General features: G+C 39.9%; 1 protein-coding gene across 3 annotated transcripts in view; it reads left to right on the top strand.

The window, feature by feature from the left end:
- Positions 1–1,994: 1,994 nt before the first annotated feature.
- LOC138611285 (xenotropic and polytropic retrovirus receptor 1 homolog) overlaps positions 1,995–18,460 on the top strand; it is a 57,685-nt gene continuing 41,219 nt past the window's right edge. For all 3 annotated transcript variants that reach the window (XM_069684286.1, XM_069684285.1, XM_069684287.1), the window contains exons 1-2: positions 1,995–2,458; positions 17,099–17,150. In XM_069684286.1, coding sequence (XP_069540387.1) covers positions 2,390–2,458; positions 17,099–17,150 — 121 coding nt within the window. In that variant the 5' untranslated portion in view covers positions 1,995–2,389. The remainder of the gene's footprint in view (positions 2,459–17,098; positions 17,151–18,460) is intronic.

Raw genomic sequence — 18,460 nt, 5'->3', positions numbered from 1 at the left:
AAAATCCCACTAGATGGACGCAGCACATACTTTATTGAAGTGAGGCACATTGTTTAGTATCTGCAAAATAGAACGAGTTGTTCGTTTTGATGGAATTATGGATCGGCTTGAATATAATCACTAAAGGGTAATTAAGCACTTTAAGTTGACTTTGATGCAAACGGTTATGGGGTTTGGTGGAATACTCAGACATGAACACAATATTTGTAGTTATGTTTTGCTATAAGGCTGATGTGTAAACTGTAATGCATGATTTTGACAGACATTCCCGGTGAGTTAGTGTTAATTCGACGATATTACATTACTTCATTCCTTGAAGGCTTTTCTATTCCACATAGCCTACTATTCAAGAACAGAACTCCGCAGGTGCCACAGCTGTCAATCATAGCAAAAATATGCGCTTAGACATAAATTTAGCGTGATAAGAACAACAAAAATCATCATTGGGGCTTTTTCTTCTCTTCGGGTGTTTTTTTATTCATGTATTTATTTTAGTTTGGCCCTATCTATGGTTTTGCCGATGTCCCTGATCTGCTCACATCAGGGGACGGGCTACACAGCCAGCCACCAGGAGGCGATCAAGATGTTTTGACTTCAGGTTTGGGGAACTGTCATGTGCTGACGCATGAGGCTGCCATCATTTCATTTGGTCAGGCTATGTTCTGCATCGTTTCCTCTTTGAATGATAAAAAGCGTCTGTACTGCAAAAACCGTATAACAGAAACTCACCAAATCCAGAAGTTGTCTTGCAAATCCCCCCTACTATTCAGGGACGCAAGTGACTTCAAGGTGGAACAGTAACAAACATGTTCATATTTTGCATTACTTTAAAAGTGGCTTGGCTTTAAGTCAAAATTCTTTCATAATTTTATTCTCCCAATTCCTTGCCATCTTTGGTTCAATGGTCTTCTGCTAAATGAAATTAAAACATTTGTAACATTTTCTAAACATTTCTATTTCTGACAACTTGTCAAAAACTGTATATTTGTCAGGATCGTCTTCAGACAAGTTATTAAATCAAACTTTTCAAACTTTTCAAAATGTAAATGTAAAAGAGACCATTTTTTAAAAACACATCCACTGAAAGTTTGCCTCACTGCTTTGGGCACTAGATATAAGACTTAGTCTACTATAATTTATGTAGTACAACATTTTTGTTTGCACTATTTATTGTATTTTAATCATCACTGCTTTAATAACATGCGCAACAAACACATCGCAAGACACAAAGAATGTGTTTCATCGGTAAAAGTAGTCTTCTTAAGCTGATTTAAATTGTTTCTATTTAGATAGACTTAAAACATATGGGAAACAAAAATATAGATCATTAAGTTAGAGCACGCCAGTAGACAATAGAAACTGGTTAAATTGTTGACTAGATTTTCAGGCTTCTTAGTTCCATCCAGCAATTCCATGGGTAGATATGAACAGTAACATCAATAGTTTTCATGGTTTTGAGGAATTATTGTAAATGCCTAGGTCCAGTATTAAAATAACAATACATTAAAATATCAATTTCTTTGAGCAAACAACTCCACGCCAGGAAAATGTAATACAAGACATTAAGGGTAGACATGCCAGCTTAAGGTATATACTGAAGCAGCTTGCATGGCTTTTTTGAGTTCAACATCTAGGACAAAATGACAAAATGATCTTTTTAAAGCACAAAAACACAAAGTAAAGCAGACTGAATCAGGAAAACATATCTTCTGATGAACAACAAGAACTTTAATGTTGGAGTAAAACATTATTGAAATGACAGCAGCTCCTATGCCAAACATAACCTATGAGTGCACCACTGTTTATCCCTCCCCTTTATATGAGAGACAGCTCTATGCCCTACCATGATTTAAAAAAAAGTGCAATCATCCTGGTTGGATGACGTTTCTTGAAGATGACCCACCCTGTTAGACACACTAACAACATGTTCGTGTGCGCTCAAGATTGGTTTGTTATAATATTTCCAACTTCACCTGAACGCAGCGGGAGACAGGAGGTGGAGAGAGGTAGAGGCTGAACAACGAGGGAGGAGGGTGGGGGAAGATAGCAAGACCAAGCTAGCGCCAGCACAGTGAGCCTGTTTACCAGAAACTTACCGCTTGTTGCGACATTGGCGCTACAAATACCACACATTTTTAACATTTCCCTTTTGCTGAAGATGCGACTCAACCAGCATATTATCCAGTGTGTCCAAAAAGATAGAAATGCGGGCCGGTGGTTAGCTAGGTTAACGTAAAGACAAAAGGGCATCTCTCTGTGTTTGACCGATCGTAATCTTCGGATGAGAGTTTAAACGTTTGTGAACTAGAAAAACCTTCTGCTGCTCAACGGGCTCGCCGGGTCCTGGTTACCGTAAAAGCAGGGGAAACAAACCCACCTACCTGCCAACATGAAATTCACAGAGCATCTCTCAGCTCACATCACACCGGAGTGGAGAAAGCAGTACATCCAGTATGAGGTAAGCTAGCTTCATAACTAAACATTCATTCTGTTAGCATCTAGCTAGCTGACTTACTGACTGACTAACTGGGAAGCCAGTGGCCGTGTGGCTCGGTGTCTGTCTAGTTTTATCTCGGTTATATGTTCAGAACCAGTTGGATATCAGAGATGGTGTCCTTTTCTTTTACTCTGTCGTTATACAACAGGAAGAGAGGAACAGCTTAATTTTCTAGGCCTGTAAATCAAACAACAGCAGCCTACTAGTGTCACAAGCTAGCAAACTAGACAAGCTAAGTTTGTTCAGTTGCCCTGCAGGTTACCAGCTTCCTTACATCAAACTGTATTGGACTACTATGTACACCGGCCAGCACATCAGAGTGTGCCAATACTCTAAGCTGCTTGGAATGTGTTTAGGAGATAAGGCATTTGTCTGAGTCATCATTTATTGAGCTAATTAATCTTTGCGCCTGTTAACCCTGTCTGTCCCCAAATGCTGACTCAGCTCAGCAGTCATGCTGCTGCTGTTTTCACATCAGGGTGGACGGGGTCACACAGTGACAGAGGTGCTGAAAATGAAATGTCTGTATGCATACTTGAAATTTAACTCTTACCTCTACGGGCCATGCATTCGTTCACATGACTGACAATGTAAACAAATTATTGAAAAGTTCTGAAACAGCTTTTGCATCAGTATATGTTACATTATTATTCCAAGCACATTTATCCAGGTGATATATTTGGCTTGTTGTACAGTGAATTTTTATTCAGCAGGGGCATGGTCCGATCCTGAGAGAAAAGCAGCTCTAATATAAGCCCTATTAAAGCTATAAAGTGTACAAGTGTCATCCCAAGCTGCAGCACAGATGCTGTGTATGCTGGACTAATATATATATTACCACTTACCTTAATCACTTTGTAATTGGGTCCATAGTAGTTTTGGCAGTTTAAAAGCAACTCTCTAAAACAGTAAGCTGCACCCAGTGGGTAATGTTGGTCATCTGGTTACCTGTCGCACAAAAGTCACCACCAGCTCTGAAGAACAGATAACTGTTAACTGTATATTGGTATGCACGAAATAAGTTGAACCCAGGGTTGGGTCTTATTATATTTGATCCTAATTGTTTCCAATCATCTCATTTTATTAAATGTGAAATGAGCTTTCAACAATTATTGTACAGCTTTCAACATTGCTTACTTAAGTATAAAAGTAAGTGAACTACAGCAGAAAACTGAAACACTGAAATATCAAATGCGAACATAATGTCTGCCTTTTGTAGTTACAACCTATTAATGAGAAAAGAACGAAAAACAGGTTTTTTACAACCTTCCTGCCCTAAAACCAGTTGCAAGAGAGGACAGCAGGTTGATAAACCTTAATTGTTTGTATATAAGTGGAGATCTACTATTTCATCCTTCCTGAAACCGATTCCGTTTACTAGACTCGAGTTTTGTCCGATATGAGTACCACTCCATTATAAGTCAGTTAAAAATATATAAATTAGGTGGAAAAACACTGTTGACATTTTTCAAGCTTTGAGTGAAATACACTCTCTGCCAGCACCACACTGTTTATGTCACGCACGTTATTGTCACATGATACTTTACCTGAAAGTTGTTGATTTTTATGGGGGCTTATTGTTTATGGTATCACATTGATGTAGAGGACTGCTTTGGGATTGGGACCTGCCGGATCCCGGAACCAAACGCAAATCTCACGGGAACGGGCGGTCAAAAAATTAACGGCGGGATTTTCAAAGTAATAACCCAATCTGGAATTCTGACACCCTTCGTTTGTACACAATGCTTTTATTTTGAAGCGTTTCCCAGGCCGTTGTTGTTGTTGTTATTTTTTCATGCATTTCCAGGAAGTATTTTAGCAGATAAAGTCACTCACAATGTTATTTATTGGGGATCCTGTTTGATTTTTAAAAACATTACCCTCATTACCCTCAGTCAGTCAGTCAGTCACATACAGACCCATATGTAGGGCTGACCCTGTCGAAGATATGAGGGTTGCGCCAGTAAAAAATGAACTGAAATAAACACAGCCTAGCCTCTCAAACACAATTAATTCAAAACCCAAAACATATGACTACAATATGTTAATCAAAAGATATCCTAAAAATAAAGTTTGATCGAATCCAGAGCTAATCTAATCTGTCATGTTAATATCACTCCGTGAGGCCTACTTCACAGTTAGGATATGCCCAACACGAGCACAGCCTGGCTATTGTCAGTCCAGCGGCAGAAAAAACCCGCTCTGAAGGGACTGAAGTTGCAGGGATGCAGAGGTAATGTTGCACCATCTTGGCCAGCCTAGGGAACCTCGCTCCATTCACCTTCTACCAGTCTGTGAGGTTGCAATCCAGCGGTGGGGGAATTTCCCTCAGAAAGTTCTGAACTGCCGGCCTCAGCTGCTCATCAGATCTTTCAAATTCCACGTGATTGACCAAACTCTTAACGACCATTAGTTGATCATCAATCAGGCATTACTCATCACTACCAGGTGCCTTTCATTGGCAGAGTGTAGTGGGCGGGGAGGAAATGTAGACCTGGGTAGACGGGAGCAGTTTTTGTTGCTGTTTCGTAAGCAAGCAACTAGGGCTGCAACAACTAATCGATTCAATCGATTAAAATTGATTATCAAAATAGGTAGCAACGAATTTCACCATCGATTAGTTGGGTCTATATTATGATGCACGACATGCGCTGTGAAAACGTCACGGGAGCAGCCAGCCAATGCCATGGCTTGTGTAGCTCACAAGTCTATTTTCTCTCCTCTCTGTTTAGTGATGGTCCTATGTAGCCGAGCCCCTGATAAAACAAAAGACTGTATACCGTAGTAGTTAAGCTGTTAGTGAGCTAACGCCACTGGTAAAGCTACTTTAATGCTAATGCTTGATAAAGCTAATCCCCTTTATTACACATCACAAAATAGAGAGAAAACTGTCCATCACGTTGCATGCAAATTAACTTGTAATCGTGCGTTTGTCCGTCAGAATCTGCCAGAGATGACAGAATAAGCTAACGCTAATTAGCTAAAATTCGGTGGGAGAGACTCTGAGTATAACATCATGTTATGGAGTTTTTGAATATTGTAATATCTGATTAAACATACTATATATTGGTTCGTTATATTTCCCTGTTATACTCCCTTCATCGCTGCATCCCTAGTGTCCTTTTTTGTTGTGGTGGCTTTGTCTGTGTTGTCCTTTCACAAAAGCAATTGTTGAGTAAATCAATATTATTTAGATATTAATTGAGTCACATTATTGATATATTAACATTGCATTGTACAAGAACATATCATTTTTGTGTTTTGAATACAATGCTTGAAATACTAAAATTGAGCAGTTTTTTGTTTTTATCCAATTGTTAATCGAGTAATTGAAATAATAATCGACAGATTCATCGCTTATCAAAATAGTTGTTAGTTACAGCCCTCCAAGCAACAGGGTTTTGAATTTGATGCGAGTGGTAACTGGGAGCCAGTGGAGGGATATGAACAGCGGAGTGACGTTGTTCTGGGTTGGTTGAAGACCAGTCGCACTATGTTCTGGATCATCTGCAGAAGTTTTACTGTGCTTGCATGGAGGCCTGCCAGTAGAGAGTTGGAGTAGTCAAGTCCTATGTATCCTTAGGTCATGCTATCACAGATGTGACTGAAAGTGGTTAACCAATAACTATATGAAGTTAAAAGCTGATAAGCTGAATTATTGCTGAGTAATTTTCCATGTCCTGATGAGTCCCCTTGCTATATCACTGCCATGACTGTCAAATCCCTGTGGCCACCTCACGTATTCGTCTTGTATAACTTTGCTTTGGAAACACGTTTTTGGTGTCAAACTTCATTATCAAATAAAATAATTTCTTTTGTCCCAGTACAAATCTGCTTTAATAAAACATTGTTTGCAGCTGTATTTGAGATTAATTCATTGATTAATGATGACGAGTTCTGCTCCAAATGCCCCAACATTCACTGCTGTTATATTTTATTTCTAATTTTTGGTGTCTCCCAAAGACTTTTTTTCTGCAATTAAGGAAAACCACCAGCACTAGAATGATAAGAATTGTCAATAAATTAGGGATCGACCGATTATCGGCCGGGCCGATTATAGGCGCCGATATTCGGCATTTTGACGCCTTTTTTTTTTTTTTTAATCCGACGGCCGATAAGAGTGCAGAGTGCTCACACACACGGCGGAGAGGAGAAAACGTTCATTTCTTTGCTAATTTTATTTAATTTTTTTTTATTTACTTAATAAAACTTCAGGAAGTTATTTATTTATTTAAATTTTCAGTTAACTTTATAAGAGATGCTGCTGACCCTGGGAACTCCCTGTGCTTTTTCTTTGTTTGTTTAATAAACATATGCTCAAAGGCATTTAAACAAAGTTAAGTGTTGGAGTTTGTATAATTCAAAATTTTGACGCCAATATTTTCACTTTTACTGCAAATGAATATCGGCTCCAAATATCGGTTATCGGCCTCCTTGACTACTAATAATCTGTATCGGTATCGGCCCTGAAAAAACCATATCGGTCTATCTCTACAATAAATAAAGCAATTCAAATTGTTCTTCAATATGTTTAATAGAATATAAAATAAAAAAATAAATACAAGACTTTGAGTCAAGCAGTGAAGTCGTCTGATCCAGATGCTGTATTTTAAACAAGCAGGTGGCGTGCTTGATAAACCAGCTGAGCTACGTTGTTTTGACAGGCCTGAAAGGTCTGCTCTGACGCACGAGCTAAAGGGGGGAGAACTTCCTGTGATTTCTTAAATAAAAGCCGGGACTTTAATGCCAAAAAAGCAACTACATAAATCCCTTGACTGTACTCATCTCTCTTTGTGCTCTGTCTGTGTCATGGATGTTGATGACTGTGAGGTTCAGGTCTTTGGGAACATAAAAAGGAACTGTCAATGTTAAAGCATTCATAATAATCTGTATGTAGACACAATCTGTCTGTATTTCCGTGCGTGTGAACGTGATTTATGCGGCTCTGCCCAAGTGAAATTTGTTTAGGAATCGATGAGCAGAATCGAAATTAAAATTTCTTAATAATTCCTTCAGAATCTGAATTTTGGAACCGGTTCAATTTTAGAACCACAGAAACAGACACACACTCACTCGGAACTGAGAGGTAAATTTAATATAAACCTCAAACATAACTACCTGTGTCACCGACAATTGTGCCCACAGATGATAATAATGTACGCACGCACACACACAGCCATGTCATCCAGCAGCAACCGTAAGTAAATAAACATTTACAGCCGACCTTTCTTTGATGGTCAGCACACAAAACTTCTGAGATTCTGTCCGTCTGGAGATTTAAATAATGACTCTGGTTTCTGCTGGACAGTGGGATTGCTGTAATGGTTTTAACATCAATAAATCGGGTGCATTAAAACGCAAGGAGCGAGAGAATCAGAGGACTTTTATTGAATCCTGTACAGTCATGTAGGCAAAGAGGACTTGTGAAAAATCTGTTTACCTGGTGTTTATTCTTAAGAAACAAGGTTATTTCAAGACGGTGTGATCATTTACAAACTTAAAGGGACGAATTTCTACAATTTTCATTGCGCTGTTAATTTTTTGACCGCCCGCTTCCACGAGATTTGCATTGGGTCTACCTGGTACTCCCATCACAACATGGCCCTAAGTCGCTAGCTAGACTCTTCTTCTCTGTAGTCCCCCGGTGGTGGAATGAGTTACCAAACTCCATTTGGTCAGCAGAGTCCCTCTCACCTTTTCATGAACACCTCCGCACTTAATGATATTGATGCTACTGATGATGTTGATGAGGATGATATTGAGGATGTTTTTGATGTTGTCGGTGATGATGATTGTGATGATAAAATAAAAATAAATCTGTTTCTATACACTCTGTGCATTGCCTCTGTACACTGCCTGTTGGCACCTGTGTCCGATTGAACTTGAAGCTGTTTGTTGGCACTTACTTTTTTCTCTCCTGTCGTGATCCTTGCTTGTGTTGTATTAACAGATCTACGCCACGGACAAAAGCGTCTGCTAAATTAAATGGTAACATTGTAACATAGTGTGATGTAATGGCAACAGGAACTTGATCATTGATTAACTTCTAATGTTTATTGTGTGGTCAACACATGATATACAACAACATAAGGTAGAGTATTTGTGTGTGTTCTCTAGTGGGACACTTTTTACACAGGAAATAATAACTAACTAACGGATTATGATGAAGATTCAGCCATATGTTCCAGCCTCTGCTAACAAGACCAGGTCCGCTGGTCCTTCTGACACGCTCTGGGATGCAAGGGCCCATTGAACACTGCAGTCAGCTTTAATTCTTCAAAATGTTTCTGTGGTTTATTTCCACAGCAGTTTCATGTGGACAGTTTTTTTCTGCTCTTGTGGTGTTTGGATGTGGACCAGATGAAGCTTGTTGTTTCACCCAGCTGTAAGTCTGACCTTAGGCCCAGTTAGTTTTAGTCCTGGGAAGTTCGGGGACCCAGACTTTGTGAGGTTTGCAAAGCAATGCTGACCAGGGTTGCAACATGCATGTCATGTTTTCACACAGCAGCTATGTTTGGTTCAGACAGCTGGTGGGATGGTAAGATAAACAGAGGTGTACATTGAGCTGTTATGAGTGTTTTAATGCCGGCCTTGGCTTTTTCAAGTGTGCCATTTTTTTGTTATTACTGCTCCTGTTTAAGCTCCTTTGAGTATTGACAATTGTGTGTGTGTGTGTGTGTGTGTGTGTGTGTGTGTGTGTGTGTGTGTGTGTGTGTGTGTGTGTGTGTGTGTGTGTGTGTGTGTGTGTGTGTGTGTGTGTGTGTGTGTGTGTGTGTGTGTGTGTGTGTGTGTAACTTTTTTGTCTTCAGTTTTTTTTATTTGCAAAACTGTGAGATATCATGATTCAGCTTGGACAAAAGAACTTGCTCAGACTGTTTGCTCCCTGACAGATTTTCTGCATTTCCTAATAATAATCTGTGAAGGAGACCGCTTTATTTAACCTGACAGATTCCTAGTGTGACTACTAGACAGCAACTATAAGAATATAAATGCCCAATAGTCTATATTAATCAAAATCTATATGACTCATGGCCAAGCTGAACAGAAATGTCTGTCTGTATTACTAAGTCAGGGGCTGGGATGTTTTAGTGAAGTTCAGCATGTTTGTGTGTTGTGAAAAAAACAACAACCAGTGGTTGGCAAATTGTCAAGTCTTGTCAAGAAACGATACGATTCACGATGCTGGGTTCACGAAGATTTTTTCACAATTTTTTTTAAGGCAATGAGACTTAGTCAAATTATGAATGAATATGATCCTTTAATTCAACTATCAGACAAAAAAAATGTTAGCCTAAATATATTTTTCTATTATGTTTTCTATAAAATGAAGTAATCCTTTTAGTTTGAGTTTTACTGAACAAGAATCACAGAATTGTTTGTATAATGATAAAACTGAAAATATCATACAAAAATAGCTTTTAAGAATATCATTTAAAATAATTGTTTTTAAATAAAATAAATGTATAGTACACATAAAAAAATATCTTTGAATAAACAAAGCTGCAGCCTGTGTTCCTGGCTTGGAATTTTGTTTTTATTTTTTAAAGAAAAATTTGCAGCACATCTACTTTTGAACTGCTTTCATTACACAGAATGACCTGTGATTCTGTCCATAACAGAATTATATCAGCACCAACAGCTGCACAATATAATTTAAACAGCAGCACACCTCAAACAATGCATTAACAGGTGCAAAAGGTGGACGTACCTGAGGAATTAACTGTTAAATAGTTTAAACTGCAGCTCAGTCAAATGGTAAAAGTAAGTAAAGTTTACCTGGAGACAAATTTGGTCTCCTCCTCTTTAAAACAACCAACCCAGCTAATTAACCCACAGAGACACTTAGTAAAGCAGTTTCATGTAGGGATGCACTGATCGATCGGATGGCGATCGAAATCGGCCGATATAGGCTCTAATTAGGGGATCCGTGATTTGCCGATACAGGATCCAATACTATAATTAATGAGTTGCCCCAAACATTGAATCAGAATCAGTTTTATTGTCAAGTAGGTTTTCACATACAAGGAATTTGACTTTAGTACCAGTAATTCAATCTTTTAAAATTTGAAGTGAAGACAATTAGACAAGTTTTTTTTTCTACTGTGAAATATACATGTATATTTTTTAAATTACACAATGGTTACACAATGGTCACTAAAGTCAAGGTACTGGAATCAGTATAAGGCAAGAAAATACATAATCTCTAATCTCCATTTGTGTAAATATATGGACAAAAGGATGAAAAGAATAAAATCTTTCTACAGTAGAAGCAGAAGTTGGAGGAGGAGAAAAGGACAGAAGTAGGGTAATCTGTGAGGATAAGCAGAGCTGCCTTCCTTCCTCTGTTGATCTGTGTGTGTTTTGGAAACTTGCACCTCGACACATGCTGAGCCAGCATACTGGCCACACAAACGTAGACACTTTCTCACACATGCACACACACTCTATGGGCCTCAGGAGTGTGGGAAAGCATGAGATTTTCTATGTGAGTATGGGCGTTCTCTGCTCATTATAGAAAGACAACAGGTTGGCAAACAAGCACTATGAATTATCGTCATACTAAAAGAGAGGTCTGTCTATCTTATATTTTTATTTTTAGTAGAGCAACAAAACAACCTTGCAGCTCATTGAGAGCCACACGCTTAGTCCAAAGAATTGATCCATATAGAAGATATAAAGTTTTTCTTTGTCCGGAAAAAAATTCAGATTCAACTGAAAAGGAGCTTAACTGAGGGATTCACTGTCAACAGTCTCCAACAGCATTAGAAAAGTGTAGGAAAAACCATAAGAAGATCTCGCTGGGCAGAGTTCTTGCAGTCATCATGATACCAGAGCGGAGAAGATTAGGCTGCTAATAACGAAAATGGTGACTGGAGATACGCTCCCAGTTTTGTAAAAGGAGAAGAATTCCGAGCTGATGGTGTTTGTTTAAGCCAGGGTACAAGCCACCATCACACCGGACAACAGATACGAGAAACATGTATGAGGAAAGCGTTAGTTTGCTCAGTAAGCCTATTTTTATTATTAGTCATTAAGTTGAGTGTATTATTCTTGGCTCATCATTGCGTGATGTTATTTTATTTTTCAAGGGAAAGCGCAGGCTAAAACTGCCGTAAGTTAAGTTCATTTCATATTTATTTTAACTTGCAATGTAAGACTAGCCTGTCGATTTAGAGTCACGTGTTGAGCAACACAGAACAGAAGTCCACACAGTCCACTACCTCCGTGATGTTTTACAACAGAAGGTTACAACAACGTTAATTGAAGGGCCTTAAAGTTGTTCAATAAATGCATTTAAAATTGCACTTGATTTACATTGTTGGCTTATCATTTATTGACATTAATGGAAAAGTGTTGGATAGTAATGTTGTCTTACGGGCATATAGCCTACTATTTCCGGCCTGGGAGGTCCGTGTCCGACATTTGTTCTTTTTAACAGTATCATTTGAAGGTACTTGATTACTTGTTCAGAAGGTAATTATGTTAAGGTAGGTATGTTGTTTTTTAAAAGACTATGTTATACCTAGGTTTGGTAGACGTAGACGGTAGAGATTTTCCTGAAGTAACCAGACGGTTCATCAGTTACATTTCAAAGACTATATTCTGTATTCTGTCCATTTCATAAGTGGTTTAGCTAACTTCTCTGACCTCCATCCATGGAGTAGAGAGTGTCAGAGCAACAGACAGACTGGAGTCAATCAAGCAATCAATCAATCAGTCAATAAAGACTAAAGTTATCTCAGGACACTTGCCATATAGAGCAGATTAAGACCGCACTCTATAAAATTCCAAATCGCGCTGCCGATCTTCACACTGTCATCACAATTACTTTTTGTTTGTGGAGAAATGCTGTATTAGAAAGAAATTGGAGGTCAGAATTAGGATTTAGTTTCTGCTCTGCACATGCATATGTTTGGAGGAGCTGATGGCAATGTATACTGACATGAAAGGGGCCTGCAGGGGTAAGAGTTAATTCCTCAAAATATTAAAAGAACTAAACCCTAAATCTCCTGTACCTGCCGTGTGATAAGCTCAGAGTATCGAGGCAGTTTGTACCCTGCACATGAATCATGTGTTGCTGCTGGTGTCGAAGTCTTGGTAAAAAATTTTCTTCTGTCTCTGTTTGTCACAAGATAAACAACTGTTGCGCTTCTTTGCTCATAGCTGATTTAGCAGATTTTCTGTGATCTAGGAATTCTAACAAACTCAACTAACTTTGGGGCGGCTGTGGCTAAGTGGTGCAGTCGGTCGCCTCTCAATCCGGGGGGTTGGGGGTTTGATCCCTGTCTGTTACAGTCACATGTCAAAGTGTCCTTGGGCAAGACACTGAACCCCTAATTGCTCCCGGTGGCATAGCCATCAGGTATGTATGCGTAATCTCCTGATTAGAGATGTGAATGTGATTGGGTGATTGGGTGAATGTGAGGTGAATGTAGTGTAAAAGACCTGAAAAGCGCTATATCAGTACAGTCCATTTAACTAGTGAGCCCATTGAAGCTCCAAATGTAAATCTAGAATGGCCCAAATGTTACTGCCTTCTTATTGATTGCCCTCGTTGAACATCTTTGCTGTGCTTGTACCCAGTGTTTAGCTGTGAGTAGTTTGTTTCGACAATGCAGCCACAACAACATAACACAGTCAGTATAGGCTGGCTGTTGGGGCTGTAACATGACCTTCACTTGCTCTGCTGTTTGACACAGAAGACAGCTCTGCTGCTCTTTGACTGGCAGGCTGGCACACAGTGAGGCCATTGTGGTCTTGTGCTCTTCTGGCATTTTGAAACACTGGCTGCTCTACTATCTAATCCTTGAGCATGAGCGGATAAAAGAGGGTGACTGTCCTGCTACTACTTACTGAGACTGAATGACTGTAGTCTGCTCGTCCTCTCCAAAGCAGGAACATGCTGCAGAATACTCTGCAGATTTACTAACACAGAGGGTGAGAGCCTGACTAGTTGCATTGTCAGCACTGCATAATTAAAGGATGTAGGGACAGCAAGAAAGGCAAAATAAAACAAATCAATCACTGCAAATTCACCACGTCACCGGATTCACAGGACTGTGGGTAGGGATGTCATGGTATGGGAAATTTCCCCACTGGTTAATAAACTCGTGACAACACCATTGTTAAATGTATGTTTTGGGTAGAGGTAGGGGAGGGATGTCAATACTGCTCCTTCACCAGCGGATCTCTACTGCACAGGCTCTGGCTCTAAACGATGTCAGTGCAAGATGTCAGTGGCCACCTCAAAATAATTTGGCTTCACTTTTGTACAACAAGAGGAGGTGAAGATGTGTTTATCTGTACATACAGTCAACGGTGCAGGATGGTAAAATTAGTTAAGGACGGCAGAGAATACCAGCAACTATAATAACAGATGGCATTGCTGTTCAAAGTTAAGGAGGAAATGGAAACATGAACCTAATCATTTTGCTGTTTGCCATTCTGTTGGACCGTTTGTTTTTTCCTAGGTTCCAGATGGTATTGTCCTTTTAATGTCTACAGTTCTACTGTAGTCAATAACCATTGTGCGTCATTCTGTGAACCCATCGGCTATTGTCTGAAAAAGATATAGCCTCTTGAAATGACTGCCAATTATTCATGGCTTCCAGTGAGGCCAGGGCTTATTGGAATACGTGATAAAGAATATGCGGGCCAAGACATCCTTTTCTGTGTTCTGGTCATTTCATCATTACATTCCGACTAGGCAGAGAATGGAGCTCTGCTTCCCGGCTCTGCTTCAGGACAAGCTCTCCCAGCTGAACGTGCCCGACTCCACCTGCAGGTGCATCACAGACTTCCTGTCCGACAGGAGGCAACACGTGAAGCTGGGGAAACACGTCTCTGACTCCAGGACCATCAGCACCGGCTCCCCTCAAGGCTGCATTCTTTCCCCTCTGCTCTTCTCCCTGTACACCAACAGCTGCCCCTCCAGTCATCAGTCCGTCAAGCTCCTGAAGTTCGCGGGTGACACCACCCTCATTGGACTCATCTCTGGTGGGGACGAGTCTGCCTACAGGTGGGAGATTGACCATCTGGTGACCTGGTGTGGACCCAGAGCTTAATGCTCTGAAGACAGTGGAGATGGTTGTGGACTTAAGAAAGAAAGCAGCCACAGCCGCCCCCATCACCATCAGCCACTCCACTGTTTCCACTGTGGAGTCTTTCTGCTTCCTGGGGACCATCATCAGCCAGGACCTCAAGTGGGAGCTGAACATCGGCTCCCTCATCAAAAAGGGACAGCAGAGGATGTACTTCCTGCGGCTCAAGTTGCAACCTGCCAAAGACAATGATGGTGCACTTCTACACCCCCATCGTTAAGTCCATCCTCACCTGCTCCATCACCGTGTGGTACACTGCTGCCACTGCCAGGGACAAGGGCAGGCTGCAGCGTATCATCCGCTCTGCAGAGAGGGTGATTGGCTGCAATCTGCCATCTCTCATCAGGTTAAGATCAAGGCCGACCGCTCTCACCCCGGTCACAGTCTCTTTGAGACCCTCCCCTCTGGCAAGAGGCTGCGCTCCATCAGGACCAAAACCTCCCGACACAGGAACAGTTTCTTCCCCTCTGCTGCCAGCCTCTTCAACAAGGCCCCGACCAACACCCCCCCCCCATGTGACATGGACTCTCATCCAGCCCCTCAGTCACTCAACATTCCACAAATGTTTAAGACTCTAATTCAGACTCTGTGTTACATTAACGCACACTTGACTCTTATATTGTCTGGACACTGCACTATTTTTATTTTAAGCTTAACTTTATACTGTAAGCTTTTGCGCTCACTAATATCCTGCACATCTGCACAGTTTTTAATCACACCTGTTGTACATATTTTGTATTATGTATTTTATCTTATTCTATTTAAGTCTTTTACTAATTTTTTTCTAGTTCTGCGTTAATTGTTCTGCACCAAAACCACCTAAACAAATTCCTTATATGTGTAAACCTACCTTGCAATAAACCTGATTGCTCAGAGGGGGTAGCTTAGGCTCAGAGATTGAGTGGGTTGGTTGTTTGATCCCCAGCTCCTCCAGTCTACATGTTTAAGTATCTTTGTGGCAAGATACCAAACCCCAAATTGCTCCCAGAGACACGGTCTCCGGTGTATGAATGTGTGTCAGTTGTTGGGGAATCAGTTGCCTTGCATGGCACTAAATTACGGTATGAATGTCTTTATGACAGGGTGAATGTGAATTGCTGTGGTCTGAATTTGAGTTTGAGTGGTCTGACTACACACAACAGAAGTGCAGTTCATTTATCATTTTCATTTATCTACGCAAATATTAAGATGTCTGTTTATAGAGATAATGAATTACTAATTCATCATTAGATTATAGCTGATGGTTTCTGGGATTATATTGCTACTGATGCGTTGAGCCAAAAGCCCACAAAAAAAAACCTGGACAATACTACTCGGACTTCAAACAGAAACAAACGGAAAAATCTCGGAATCTTATGGATTTATATGCATTCATTTTCTGGACATTGTCAGGAGTTCATATGTGAAACAATCCTAAATTGATTAAGATTGTAGTTCAATTTTAGCAGACATTACCCTTTACAAGCAATGTATTTTTTTATCATTTGAATTTCACACATTCAGACTTGGATTTTAACTAATGGCTGGAAGAAGCAGTATGACTAGTTAAACAGGTATAGGCTCTGCATCGACAGTTTTCCACTGTGTTTGACTGTCCATGAACAAGACACTGTTGTTGTTGTTTTCTATCTCTTTCTAAAGAAATACTTTCTTTCCCATAGCGATCCCTTAATTTGTAAATTGGTCATTACCGACTAAAGTACCAGTGTGATAGTTTATTGTGTTGTATCTATTTTGACTGTCAGTCAGTCATCATAACTGAAAAAGAAGATAAATAATCAAGAAATTCTGTTTGAAAAATACATTTTCTTGTGTCTGCCAAATTTGGTAGGAGATGCAGTGATTTTTGATGTGGAACATCTTTATTCAGAGTTGGGTGGTTTGAATTACAAGGTCCATTTGTTGTGAAGTGGAGGAGATTGTCAAGTTTGCTGACAACACACCTGTGGCAGGCCTGAACACATCACTGAACAAAAAATGGGCTGTACTTACCTAATGGATATTTACTGCAGGTGCTGAATAAAGCAACGAGAATCATTAAGGTCATTAGGGTTGGAAAAAAGGTTATGAAATGCATGAGGCCAGCAGTGATCCCCCGGATTATTATCTGCAATCATATGCAGATATCTTTTTGTAGAGATTAATATAAAACGTAACCATTAACAGATGATGGGAATTATTTTCAGGGTTGTATTTTAGCCCATGCCCTTTTTCTTTACACTCTAACAGATTTCCTAGATACAAACAAAGCCTGCAAAATGCAATTGGTCAAAACTTCTAGGACTACAAACAATCACTAAAATGGTTCATACCATAGTCATCTTGTTGCTCACCTACAGATTTGTGAAGATGAGAGGGCATTTGACATTATGTAAAAGGATGAACAATAATGGTAAAAAAGAGCCTTCAGATCCTCGACAAGAAGTTTTAGAAAAATATACATTATATTTAATAGATTGTCTAATATTTCAATATTTTAACCTCCCTCTTGTATCTGCAGGCTTTTAAAGAGATGCTGTACGCTGCTCAGGACCAGGCCCCATCTATTGAAGGTATTTCACACGCACACACACACACGTACACGCACGCACGCACGCACGCACGCACGCACGCACGCACGCACGCACGCACGCACACACACACACACACACACTATGGCTGGGTATTGGCAAGGACCTCACGATACGATATGTATTGTGATACTTTGCATTATTCTACATAATTTACTGAAAATGTAAAAGTGGAACTAAGAATACAACTTGCTGTGTACCACCTGGGTAGCACAAATTGAATTAAAACTATTTAATTCAAAATGTATTATAATTCCATTATAATTTATTAGAACAATATTTGAATTGCAGTTTCACTGAACATATGGACAGAATGATGCCATTACACATTATATGTAAAAAGTGTTCTTGCCACTGAACTTAAATAAATATGGTTGCTATATTATCACAGTGTTTCCCACACATAGATGACACCAGGGCAGGTCGACCCGGTACATTGTTGTACGGAGGTGTAGACGTGTAAGCTTGTTGTTTAGAGCGTAACTGCTTTGAAACTAGCAGACAATAAAGTTTAAAGCTCCTGTATCTTCATCACTGTCAAACTAAAAACTAACTGAGAGCCAGACTGTACACACGGGATCTCGTCTTCGCAGTTTAGATGCGCAGGGGGTAGAAACAGCGGTGCTCTGAAAGCAAGCTGTCTTTGGCTGATTACTGTGATTTTAACATGAGTTTGTTGTTCACAATGTTTCGTTCTGTATGGGAAAGATAATGCTTCCTAATGCTTCCCTTTGCTGTGTGTGCTGCTCTGCTCAGCTGTGACGCGCACTCTGGCAGCGATAGGGACGTCCTCACTTCCCATCATGCCTGCCGCCTAGTGCTGACTGAGTAGTTTAAGTTGTTAAGTTTGTTATTTATGTTCCAAAATGCAAAAAAAATTATGTTAGTGTTTTTAATGTGTCTGTGAACATATGTTCTGCTGATGTTGGTAATTGTCATTTTTGTGCAGGTTTTTAGTTGTAACCACGAGTGAGATGGCTGTTACATTTCTTGACTTCAGCTGTATTTTGTTTAATAGACTAAGAGCCTGGTTCTCATACTGTCAAAATTAAACCTGCACCCTCTACTTTTCAGGAGGTGCACTAGCTTTTACCCACAGCACTGCTAAAATTAAATGTATCCATATTGGATCATATTGGAGGACATACACATCCATACCGATATGTCTGCGAAGTGCGAATATCGGCCGATAAAATCAGTTGACTGATAAATTGGACAGGCAGTACTACATAATCAAACTGTTAACGTAGCAGATGTGCCGCGGAGTGTTTAGTTTTAGCAGCAACACCTGC

The sequence above is a fragment of the Semicossyphus pulcher genome, unplaced genomic scaffold (assembly GCF_022749685.1).
Source record: "Semicossyphus pulcher isolate SPU_LCO1_2020_fin unplaced genomic scaffold, fSemPul1.0.p SCAF_7, whole genome shotgun sequence".
Lineage (NCBI taxonomy): Eukaryota > Metazoa > Chordata > Actinopteri > Labriformes > Labridae > Semicossyphus > Semicossyphus pulcher.
The sequence above is the reverse complement of the archived record's forward strand: the minus strand, read 5'-3'. Positions and strand labels throughout refer to the sequence as shown.